The 13185-nt window shown below is 39.2% G+C and overlaps 1 protein-coding gene across 2 annotated transcripts in view; it reads left to right on the top strand.

The window, feature by feature from the left end:
* The window catches only part of ORC1 (origin recognition complex subunit 1), a 37060-nt gene that overhangs the window by 792 nt on the left and 23083 nt on the right, over positions 1-13185 (top strand). The window contains exons 2-7 of one of the 2 annotated variants that reach the window (XM_022575689.2): positions 3226-3324; positions 4112-4186; positions 4877-4973; positions 5623-5750; positions 7302-7480; positions 8650-8968. In XM_022575689.2, the coding sequence (XP_022431397.2) occupies positions 4882-4973; positions 5623-5750; positions 7302-7480; positions 8650-8968 (718 nt within the window). In that variant the 5' untranslated portion in view covers positions 3226-3324; positions 4112-4186; positions 4877-4881. The remainder of the gene's footprint in view (positions 1-3225; positions 3325-4111; positions 4187-4876; positions 4974-5622; positions 5751-7301; positions 7481-8649; positions 8969-13185) is intronic. The other variant, XM_022575690.2, reaches the window with a different exon arrangement.

Below are 13185 nucleotides of genomic sequence, written 5' to 3' on the forward strand. Positions count from 1 at the left end.
TTTATTTTCTCTAGTCTAACCCCGGGATAGAAGGGCCTTCTTCTTTTTTTTTTTTTTTTTTTTGCGGTACTTGGACCTCTCACTGTTGTGGCCTCTCCCGTTGCGGAGCACAGGCTCCGGACGCGCAGGCCTAGCGGCCATGGCTCATGGGCCCAGCCGCTCTGCGGCATGTGGGATCTTCCCAGACCGGGGCACGAACCCGTGTCCCCTGCATCGGCAGGCGGACTCTCAACCACTGCGCCACCAATGAAGAGAAGGGCCTTCTATTTTGACAGTTGGAAAAAGCACTGGACTTAGAGGCATGAGATGCGAGATTCTTATCTTGGACTATCTGCAAATTGCAATGATCGTATATGGCAGTTTTCGATTTTAGTTATCTATAAAAGTGGTACCCTCTTCCCTGCTGTATTGGGTGGTTGTGAACGCCATTGGAGGTTTCTGGTGTGAGATCATGTTTATCAAGTCCCTCTGCAACAGATTTTAATGTAACAAAGGGCGATATATGGACTTTAGAAGGTTTATGAATTCTCTGAAATTAAATGCAAAATTTTGTCTGAATTGTATGTGTTTCATAACATTCATCAAATTATTAAAAAAAAAAAAAAGAATCACTGTCCCTTACACATAAATGCAAGGGACTGGGGAAGTGAATTGACCATTTTGCATTTTCTCACTTAATCCTCAGCAATTCTAGAATAGTGCCTGGTACAGAATGGATGATTAATAAATAAATATTGGTTGAATAAAAGAAAGTTTCTATTCGTTTGGCCAAAAAGTTCGTTTGGGTTTTCCGTAACATCTTATGGAAGTTCCCGAATGAACTTTTCCACCAATCCAATATCCCCATTTTGTGGGTAAGGAAATTAAGGCCCATTTGACCTTTCAGTCAGTGGCTGGGAAGCCTGGCTTATTGTAATAAGCATACCAGAAGCAAGGTGTCTTAGACATGTATTAACATTATCTACTTTCACACAAGGTGTTCTAAGGTAAGTGCTTAAGAGCACAGTCATTGGAATCCAGCTGCTCGGGGTTTGAATTAAGCATGTGCTATCCTGTATAACACTGGGACAACTTACCATCTTGAAGTGCTAATAGCAGCTACCTTTTATTCAGCAAATATTTATTACTGAGTGCCTACCTTGCACTTAGTATGGACTAGCATTGTTCTAGGATTATTGTGAGGATTAAATGAGATAAACGTATCAAGAGTTTTGGTTCTACCTCTGTCTTATTGGATCAATAAATATCTGGTATCATTATTTTTACTGCAACTCCCTTATCTGTTTTCCTTGGGTGTGGCTTCTGGACTGGGTAGTGTGTATGTTCCAGATTTCTGGTATCTGCAACATTAAGAGCCTGTAGTGGGTATCTCCTAGAAGCCAAAGCCTTTGCTAGGCCAAGTCTGGCCTGCCTTTCCACTCCATTCATCACCGCTGTTGGGGAACCTTTTTGCTTACGGTGGATGAGATGCAGTGCTGGGTCAAGGGTAGGAAAGTGGCGTAACAGTGCAAAGAGGCCTGATATATACTATGATTTCCTTATGCTGCCTCTTCAGAAGGACTCCTGATTAATTTTTTGAACTTTTCATGGAAAAACAACCTGCATATAGGAAATGCACAAGTCATATACAGCTCAGTGAGTTTTCTTGAAAAGAACATACCTGTGTAACCAGCATCCAGTTCAAGAAACAACATGTCCAGCATCCCAGAAGCACTCCACTCCCCCACTGTGCTTCCTTTCAGTCACCAAGGTTTCCTTCTATTCTGACTTCTAACACCATAGGTTACTTTTACCTGTTTTTGACCTTTGTGTAAATGGAATCAGTATAGTATGTATTCTTTTGGCGTCTGATTTCTTTAGCTCATTGTTATTTTGTGAGATTTTCCCCACATGTGTGCAGTTGTGGTTGGTGGTTTCATTTCATTGCTGTATAGTGCTGCTATGAACATTCTGGTTCATGTCTTTTGATGATATGTTTGTTTTTCTGTTGGGTATATTCTGTTGGAATTACTGGGTCATAGGATATTCGTATGTTCAGCTTTAGTATATACTGCCAAATTTCCAAAGTGGTTTTACCAATTTACATGCCCTCCAGCAGTGTATGAGAGTTTTGGCTGCTCTACATCCTTACCACACTTGGTATTGTCCTAATGATTTTTTACAAACAGTTCATTCAGGACGTCCCTGGCGGTCCAGTGGTTAAGACTCCATGCTTCCAATGCAGGGGGTGTGGGTTCAATCCCTGGTTGGGGAACTAAATCCCACATGCCGCTTGGCACGGCCAAAAAATTTAAAAAACAAAAAAACCCATTCATTCATTAATTTGTTCAGCTATTATGTGTGAAGTCCTAACCTAGGCCCTGGGGACGCAGTTATGAACAAGACAGACAAGGTCCCAAGATCCCTGCTCTTTTAGAATTTAACATTCTGATGTAGGAAGTACAACAAATAAGAAAGTAATATAATGTTTATGGCTTTGATAATAGGTCGGTGCAATAGAACATGACCTTAGGCAGTAGTATAAGGGGGTGGCGAGTAACTTTCCATTGGGTATCAGTGAAGGCCTGTTTGAGGAAGTTTCACTGGAGCTGAGACCTGAGCCATCCCTGCAAAGATATTCAGGAAGAGAGAACAGCAACTGTGTAAGTCTGAGGGCACTAACAACCTTGGTCTGTTTGAGGTTTGGAAAAGCAGGCCTGGAGCATAGTGACAGGCTGAGTTGAGGCAGGTTATGTGGTCCAGGCCCAGAGAGCCTTCCGATACCCCTGCCTGCTCACCCTTTGGTAAATCATCCACCTTTGCACGCATATATGCTTATACTGGTCTCAGTGAACACAGCTCATGATCTAGAAAAGGAGTGTTAAATTTTATCTTGGCTTAGTTTTTGAAAGAGGGTGCATGCTTTAGTAACTAAAATACGGTTTCTATTTAAAGGCGTTGAAAGCATGGATTTGATGACCTTAGGTATACATGAGTACCTTAGGAGTATGGAGATAGTCCTTCTGTATGCCAGCTTTTAGTTTGAAAAATTGCGATCCTTGTGCCAGTGTTATCAAATATCATAGACACTGTGACAAATCAGAGCATTTATCCTGCAGTTAGATTATTCGAGAATTGTAGAAAATGTGTTGGGAGATTCCACTTTACTACAAAGCACTCTCAGTGATATTCCAATTTTTTTTAATGATGGAGCTTATTTACTTGCATCTTTTGTCTGTATCTCAGTAGCCTATTTTGCCTGATTTCATCGCGGAAAGGTGAAAAGTTACAAGTTTACTGATAGTTCCATGTTACATCTTCCCTTAAAAGGAACGTATATTGAAGGTAAGTTAGAGTTAATATATTTCCTTGAACATTTATTGAGATTCAAACACTTTTACTAACTTTTTGCCAAAAGATTATTAGATATAATGAGTCCAAATGCATTTTTACTTGAGCACAAGTCTCCTACTTGTTTTAACTCATCAGTCTGCTGTTTGTTCATTTCTACAATGTATTTAATTAAAATTAGATTGATTTTAATAACACTATGTTGTGAATTATACTCTAAATGTTCTTAATAGTAATCATTCAGGCATCATTTGTAAGCTGTGCATTTACTAATGACTCAGTATCTTCTTTTTGCTAATTAGTTTCCTCAAATTATATTAAAAAATACCTTTTTTAAAAGCAGAAAATCTTATGGGTCAGAATGTTCCCAAGTAGAATGTAGGACATAATGCTACTGACTTTAGGAAACCAGATTATTTAATCAGGATGTCAATAATGCTATTCTAATTCTGTTGTTTTCAACATGGACTGAAATTATTGGTCCCTCTATCAGTAATTCAGAGAAATTCTGTCAGAGTGGATTAAAAAAAATTTTTTTTAAACCCCAGTTTTGTCAAACTTTAGCTCTATAAGAAAAGCATTGAATTTAGAGGAAAGGATTGTTTTCTTAATAACTTAAACTTAAGATAATGAGTTGGCATTATTATTAGGACTCATAGATTGTAGCTTCCATATTGTAAAGGGGATTGTCAAATATGTTTGGATTTTTCATTCTCATTTCAGAATTGTCAGTAAAAATGTCTTTTTTCCCATGTACTTTAATATAGTTGTTTCTTTTCAGCTATTCACAATATTAATATCTAGGACCTATCAGCTGCAAAGAAAAAGACCGCTTCCAGCTGCCAGAGCAGTACAGGTCAGTGACCCTGGGGTTTGGTTTTGTTTTGTTTTTAAGGTAAGTGGAATGATACATTTGATAAAATCCATTGCCATTCCCCCAAATGCCCCTTGCATGTTTTTGCCTTCATCCCTTGGAAACCCTCATTTCATCCATCTTAGCAATAGCTACCCATTATTTAACATTCATTTTAGAAAACCCCTTTAAGAAATCGTTCCTCCCTGAACAGTCACAAGCCTGGTCCTCTACCTTGCAGTAGTCTCTCTGGCTTTCTCTTGGCTCTTTGCACTGTTAGTTGTCCTTTCGTGTGTTTATATTTTATCCCTACCTAGATTATAAATGTTATAAAGATACTTACGACTACTGTATCACTGTCTTTTAGTTTCACATTATTAGATGTTTCACATCTATCATTGTGTCTTGTACCTAGTAAGTACTTCTAAACATCTATAGTTTTTTACATATTGACCTTTCTGTTTCCCTGGATAGGAAGAGATAAGGCATAGTACCAGATGATACTGAATTGCCTATGTTTGATCTTCATAGAGCTTGACTTTTTCCTCAAAAAAGTTTTTTTTTCCTAAGTCTAAAGTGTGTGGGAGTGTAGCAGGGGCAGAAAAGAAGGCTGAACCCATTGAAGGCAGGGACTGTTCCCTAGAATCCATCAGAGCATGTCATGTTAACTCAGAGTTAGTGACTTTTACACAGGAGCCATGGCCTACCGTCCTACAAGGCTGAGGACCAGACAAACTTATTCATGGATTGGCAAGCCATTGGATCGAAAACTGCACTACCAAACCTACAAGTGAGTGATAGAGTCCTTTGGTGGACTGAAACTAATAGCTTCTTCAAGCTGAGCTGTTAATAACTTGTACCCAGGGTGTTTTAGGTACTATAGGTTGAGGATTGAGGGACAGTGAATATGAATTGATTGTAAGAGGGTGTGGGTTTGTTTGATGGAAGAAGATGTTAGCATAAATATAGCAGCTAGCGACACAGGAAGATATTATGTCAGGTTAATGAAATTTGATATGTATGATAATGTCATATCTATTTAAGATAGGTTCTGTATAACTCTGCATGATAACAGGGTAGGATGGATGTTGTTACTACATCCTCTTAGCCCAAGACATCTCTGAACAATCTGATGTTTTTACTGGGCGGCTTTCATGTCTTAGGAAGCCTTTGTTGTTCTTTGTCAATAACTGAGAGAAGTTAGGGTTCATCCTAAGGCCTCTGGATTCATCACCCATGCGAAAACAATTCATTCAATTCATGTTATCTACTCTTGCTTGTGATTTTACTGGTAAATTGGTTTCTAGTAGGATTGGTCAGAAGAGAGAAACTATTCAGGGGGTTTTCTAGTTACAGAGCATATTCCTCTGTGCCCAGGGGTCTGAAGAGCTTGGCCCACCCTAAGAGATTTCCTCACATGTTTCTCTGTTACTTCCTAGAGAAATGAGTGTGAAAATAGAAGGTCGTTTGCCTGAGATTGACCTCCAGGTTGGACAGTTTGTGTTGATTGAAGGGGATGATGATGAAAATCCATATGTTGCTAAATTGGTTGAGTTGTTTGAAGATGGTGAGTTTGGGGCTGGAATGAAAAGTATTCCTTGTCACTAATGATTGGGAAGTGCTCCGTGGTGGGAACAGGGGTGGTTACTGATTCTTCTGTTCATAGCAGTATATAGGGTGTGCCTATGGGCTCACTTAAGTACCAGCTGTACCCTCTTCCACCTAGTGAACATCCTTACTCACTAGAGCAATATTGGGTAAAAATGGGAATGGAGGGCTCAAGAATTTAGCTTTTGCATTATTTTTAGGAGGGGGTAAGAATGGCCATTAAGGCAGGATTGTTGGAGTGGAGAGAAAGGATGGATTTAGGAAGAAGGAGGAAGGGAAATAATAGGTGATTTGCACTCTAGTAGAGACGTGTCCTTAAATTTTGGCATGAGGAAGTTAGTAATTTTGCAAATGCAAAGTTACTTTTACTAGGGAGGCAGTAAATTGGATTGGGTAGGTGTATCACTTGATTGACGTTCAGTCAGAAAAACAGAAACACTTTAGTTGTTTTATTTACCCAGAGGGACTTGTGTATAGGTGTTGAAAAGGCTGGAGAAGCAAACAGTGGTGTTTCCCAGAGATCAGTAAGTGCAGAAAGCCAGTACTACCCTTAAGGCTAGAGGAGCAAAAGTAGTGTGAACTGGTGCCTGCAAGGCCACATTCACAGCCGCAGCTGATTTTCTCAGCTGTTAGCCCTCTGCAGACCAGAGAAGAGCACAGAAAAGTGGGAATGGAGCGGAACTCCAAAAGGAAGATGAAAAAGGATAGTAATTTAAACTATTACAAAACTGCTTCTTTCCAAAGCTAGGAGAGGAGTATGTGGAAGTTAGTCCTAGTCCTGTGGCAGTTTTTATGCCTAAAAGAAGGAACTGATAGAGTGGATGAAGGTATTTTACATTATAGAGATAGGGAGGATATTCAACAAGTATGGAGGAAAACTTCATCAAACTAACATCCACTAGGGAGAGGACATCAGCAGGATGGGCTTTTGTTATTTGAGGTTTGGGCCTTTGTGTATAGATTTTAGAACCATGTATTGTGCTACATTGGATGGCTTCAGTCTTTCTCTGAAGAGAGCTAAGGAAGAGAAGAGGCAGTGATGATGGTGGCACTAATGAGTATATGTCCTTTCACTTGGAGCAAACACTGGTATGGAGTGATGTTAATGGTATATTATGATGATAAAGCTGAAGATTGCAAGCATGTGTTTGCCAGAAGTCATCTCAGTGGCTGATGCTCTGAGTCTTGCTAGGAGTTTTGTTTTGATTTGCAGAATTTGTTCAGTAACTGTGATTAGAATTGCTCCTCTCAAACGCCTTTTACAATTTATGTGATGACCGATAGCACCATTTGGACGTGGAGCAAAGTGAGAAGAACGTGGGTGCTGGGTGGAGTCAGATTGCCGCTGGTTGGTCTTGTGACCTTTGACAAATTATTTAAGGGCCCTGAAATGTGATCACTTCACCGGTAAAAGGGAGACAGCCATAGTACTTACCTTGTAGGATTACTGTGAGGATTAGGATAATGTTTATTATCTTTAACCTTACCTTTTCCATCTATCCCTCCCTAGATTTTGAACCTTATTCCAAGAAACGTGCTCGAGTACAATGGTTTATCCGATTCTGTGAAGTCCCTGTCTGTAAACAGCATTTGCTGGGCCGGAAGCCTGATGCACAAGAGATATTCTGGTATGATTACCCTGCCTGTAACAGCAACATTAATGCCGAGACCATCATTGGCCACGTGCAGGTAGGTGATGCCTTGATCCTCAGTTCTATCTTGAAGCTTATTTCTGGCTGATTCCTAAGCTTATTACTGGCTCTCATTTACCTCACGGAAACGCATTTTTCCTGTTTGTCACCTTCTCTGCTTGCCTGCCTACTTCCTTTCAACAACAAATATTTATTGAGAGCACTTACCATGTGTTAGGAGCCTCCTGGAGGAAGTGACATTAGGGTTGTGACCTGAGGGATGAGCAGGAATTAGCAGGTGTATCTCAGTGGGAAATTATATTTAGCTGTGATTGTGGCAGGCATAAAGCACTTTGAGGCTGAATACCCTTGCTTAAATGAGGACTTCACCTTGAGTGAATCAGTACAAAGAGTGTAATTGCTCCAGGCAAATGTGTGTTATGAGATTTTATGATAAATCAGGTTTAAAGAGTTGTAGGCTGAATTGAGACACTGGTTTGGAGACTAGGATATGGGTTATTTCTCAAGCTACTTCAGGCCCCCAAAATGGGATTAGATCTGGATATGAAGTGTGGTCACATGGTGACTAGGTGGTTGGTAGGGCAGGGAGACCATGGCTTGGCATGACTATAGTCAGATTTTTCCACTCTATGGGCCCAGCATATCATGTGCCACAGAATAATTTATCTCTGAGTTAAATGAGTGAAGAGGTGAAAGGCAGATGTAGAAGTTGAAGCAGCAAGATGGGTGGATTTGGAAAGGTAGGGGGCATGTTTAGGCAGGAGCACCATGGTGGGAATGAGCAGGACTGTGACAAGCCAAGCTCGACTAGTGGTGGGAAGCCCTTTTGAAGAGCACTGAGCACTCAGGAGGTAAAGTGGGGTCAGATTTTAGAAGGTAGTGAAAATCAGTTTAAGTAATCTGATCTTGCAGAGTGGGTAGCCATTGTAGACTATTGAGCAGGGGGGCATGCTCAGAGAAGTTTTTATGGGAAAACTTGGCATGGGTGAATAGAATGGACTAGAAAAGAAAACATGAGATATGGATATCAGCAAGGAGGACTCTGTGGTAATATGCTATGCCATGTCCATGCCTCTTTTGTTTAGAAAAGTAATTGTTCCAGGTAAGAATGCAGACTTAAATGCTCTTTAATCATAGCTCTCATAGAGGCTTCGTTGACTCTTTGGGTCCTCATTTCTTTATATCATCCATACTTCCTAAATTCAGGTAGTAGCTTTAGCCCCAGATGAAGTGATACCTATGGATCTGAAAAATGAGAAGACATTCTTTGTTAAACTATCTTGGAATGAGAAAAAATTCAAACCACTACCTCCAGAACTATTTGCACAGTTGGATAAGCTACAAGAAAGCAACCCTAGATGCCAGAAGTCCATGGAAGCCAAAACTAAAAGTACAGAAAGCCCTTCTTGGACCACAGCAGAACATGTGGTCAAAAGGATTGAATCAAGGCACTCCACCTCCAAATCTCGCCAAACTCCTTCCCATCCTGTCACCCCAAGGGCAAGGAAGAGGCTGGAGCTCAGCAGTAAGTGTAAAATGGGTCACAGTGGGCAATACTGAGGCTAAAGGAAAATGATAAAATATTAATTCATGCTATAGTATTGAGTTAGTGCAGCAGTGAGCCAAGTACTAATTGGACGTCTCTTGAAATATATATCACATAAGATTTACCATTTTAATCTTTTTTTTTTTTTTTTTTGTGCGGTACGCGGGCCTCTCACTGTTGTAGCCTCTCCCGTTGCGGAGCACAGGCTCCGGACGCGCAGGCTCAGCGGCCATGGCTCACGTGCACAGCCGCTCTGCGGCATGTGGGATCTTCCCGGACCGGGGCACGAACCTGTGTCCCCTGCATCGGCAGGTGGACTCTCAACCACTGCACCACCAGGGAAGCCCCATTTTAATCATTTTTAAATGTACAGTTTAGTGGCATTAAGTACATTCACATTGTTGTATAACCATCCCCATCATCTTCCGAAACAATCTCTCCAACCATTAAGCAATAACTTCCCATTCCCTCGTGCCCCATCCTCTGTTAACCACCATTCTACTTTTTGTCTCTGAATTTGACTTCTCCAGATACCTCATATAAGTGGAATCATACAGTATTTATTCTTTTCTGACTGGTTTAATAAAGTTAGTATAATGTCCTCAAGGTTCATCATGTTGTAGCATGTGTCAAAATTTCCTTTTTTAAAAAATTGAGATATAATTGACATCTAGCATTATAACATATTAGTTTCATGTATACAACATAATGATTTGATATTTGTATATATTGTGAGATGATTACCACAGTAAGTTTAACTAACATCCATCACCATACGTGCAGCTACTATGGAAAACAGTATGGAGGTTCTTTAAAAAACTAAAAATACAGTTGCCATATGATCCAGCAATCCCACTCCTGGGTATATATCTGGAGAAAAGTCTAATTTGAAAAGATACATGCACTCCAGTGTTCATAGCAGCACTATTTACAATAGCCAAGACATGGAAGCAACCTAAATGTCCATTGACAGATGAATGGATAAAGATGTGATATATTTGTATATATATATACACAAAGGAATACTACTGAGCCATGAAAAAGAATGAAATAATGCCATTTGCAACAACATGGATGGACCTAGAAATCATCATACTAAGTGAAGTAAGTCAGAGAAAGACAAATACCATATAACATCACTTATATGTGGAATCTAAAATATGACACAAATGAAATTATTTACAAAACAGAAACAGATCCACAGACATAGAAAACAAACTTATGGTTACCAATGGGGAAAGGGGGTGGGGGAAGGGTAAATTAGGAGTTTGAGATTACCAGATACAAAGTACTATATATAAAATAGATAAACAGAGAGCTTCTATTGGGCAGCACAGGGAACTATATTCAACATCCTGTGATAAACCATAATGGAAAAGAATATGTAGAGAGAGAACTGAATCACTTTGCTATATATACCAGAAACTGACACAACAATGTAAATCAACTATACTTCAATTTTAAAAAAAAGAAACATCTGTCATGATACATAGTTACAGTTTTTTGTCTTGTGATGCGAACTTTTAAGATTTACTCTCTTAGCAACTTTCAAACATGCAACACAGTATTAATTGTAGTCACCATGCTGTACATTACATCACCATGACTTATTTATTTTATAACTGGAAGTTTGTACCTTTTGGCTACCTTAACCCATTTTGCCCAATTCCTCAACCACTGCCTCTGACGACCACCAATCTGTTCTCTGTATCTATGAGCTTGGTTTTCATTTTTGTTTTTGTTTTTTAATTTAGATTCCATATATAAGTGAAATCCTATGGTATTTGTCTTTCTCTGTGTGATTTATTTCACTTAGCATAATGCCCTCAAGGTCTATCTGTGTCACAAATAACAGGATTTCCTTCCTTTTTATGGCTGAGTAATATTCCATTGTATATACATACCACATTTTCTTTTATTTTTTTAAAGTTTATGTAAGATTGGCTTCATTTCTTTATTTTTTTTAATATTTATTTATTTAATTGGCTCCATGGGTCTTAGCTGCAACACATGGGATCTTATTTGCAGCATGTGGGATCTTTAGTTGAAGCATGAGGGATCTTTAGTTATGGCATGCTAACTCTTAGTTGTGACATGAGAGATCTAGTTCCCTGACCAGGGATTGAACCCGGGCCCCCTGCATTGAGAGCGTGGAATCTTAGCCACTGGACCACCAGGGAAGTCCCACATACCATATTTTCTTTATCCATTCATCCATTGATGCACACTTAGGTTGTTTCCATATCTTGGCTATTGGAAATAATGCTACAGTGAACATGGGGGTGCATTTGTCTTTTCAAGTTAGTGTTTTTGTTTACTTCAGATAAGTATGCAAAAGTGGAATTGCTGGATCATATGGTAGTTTTTTGTTTGTTTTAAATAAATTTATTTATTTATTTTTGGCTGCATGGGGTCTTCGTTGCTGCACGCGGATTTTCTCTAGTTGCGGTGAGTGGGGGTTACTCTTCGTTGCGGTGCATGGGCTTCTCATTGCGGTGGCTTCTCTTGTTGCGGAACACAGGCTCTAGGTGTGTGGGCTTCAGTAGTTGCAGCACACGGGCCCTAGAGCACGCTGGCTTCATTAGTTGTGGTGCACAGGGTTAGTTGTTCCGCATCATGTGGGATCTTCCTGAACCAGGGCTCAAACCTGTGTCCCCTGCATTGGCAGGCGGATTCTTAACCACTGCGCCACCAGGGAAGTCCCTCATATGGTAGTTTTATTTTTAGCTTTTTGAGGATTCTCCATACTGTTATCCATAGTGGCCGCACCAATTTACATTCCCACCAACAGTGCATAAGGGTTCCCTTTTCTCCATATCCTCGCCAACACTTGTTATTTGTTTTCTTTCTGATGATAGCCATTCTGACAGGTGTGAGATGATACTTCATCTTGATTTTCATTTCTCTGATGATTAGTGACATTGAGCACCTTTTCATGTACCTATTGGCCATCTGTATAGCTTCACTTGGAATAATGTCTATTCGGGTCCTCTGTCCATTTTTTAATCTCGTTGTTTGTTTTCCTGCTATTGTATGAGTTCTTGATATACTTTGGATATTAACCCCTTATCAGATATTTGATTTGCAAATATTTTCTCCCATTCAGTAGGTTGCCTTTTCATTTTGTTGGTGGTTTCCTTGATGTCCAGAAGCTTTTTAGTTTGGTGTAGTCCCACTTGTTTTTTACTTTTGTTGCCTTTGTTTTTGGTGTCAGATCCAAAAAATCATCATCAAGATCCATGTCAAGGAGCTTATTACCACCTATGTTTTCATCTAAGAGTTGTATGGTTTCAAGCCTTACATTCAAGTCTTTAATCCATTTTGAATTAATTTTTGTGTATGATGTAAGATAGTAGTCCAGTTTCATTCTTCTGCATGTTTCAATTCTTCTGTCCAATTTTTCCAGCATCATTTAATGAAGAGTCTGTCCTTTCCTTATTGTATGTTCTTGGCTCCTTTGTTGTAAATTAATTGGTCATATATATGTGAGTTTGTTTCTGGGCTTTCTATTTTGTTCCATCGATCTGTGTGTGCCAAAACCATACTGTTTGGATTGCGGTAGCTTTGTAATATAATTTCAAATCAGGGATTGTGATGCCTCCAGGTTTGTTTTTCTTTCTCAAGATTGCTTTGGCTTTTTGGGGTAAAATTTCCTTTCTGTTTAATGTTTTGAGGAACCACCATACTCTTCCATAGCAGCTGCATCATTTTACATTCTTATCAGTAACACACAAGAGTTCCATTTCCCCACATTGTCACCAACTATTTAGATCTTGTTATTATTATGTTGTTTTATATTGTTATTTTCTGTGGTTTTGATTGTAGCTATGCTAATGGGTGTGAGGTAGTATGTCATTGTTACATTTCTCTAATGATTAGTGATGTTAAGCCCTGTAATTAGCTAATTCTTCAAGAGCTTAGCTACTAAGGTGACATTGCTTTTAGATCCTTAGTGGAAGAGCTAAGAAATATATATATATATATATATATATATTTGTTATAGTGTTAAAACTCTTAAATTCATACTCATACTTCTAATCTATACTATGGGGTTCTTTCCATCCTTCCCACATTCCATAATTCCAAATCAAAATTGATTTGCAGTTTTTATGCCTTTAGAATATATTCCACTGAGGGAGTAACGTTACTTTGATTAAATTTTTTTCTTCCACCAATGGTTATTTTATTGGTGATAT

Source organism: Delphinapterus leucas, chromosome 1 (assembly GCF_059928025.1).
Source record: "Delphinapterus leucas isolate spDelLeu-1000000601 "Yukka" chromosome 1, BTC_Dleu_Yukka2, whole genome shotgun sequence".
Taxonomy (NCBI): Eukaryota; Metazoa; Chordata; class Mammalia; order Artiodactyla; family Monodontidae; genus Delphinapterus; species Delphinapterus leucas.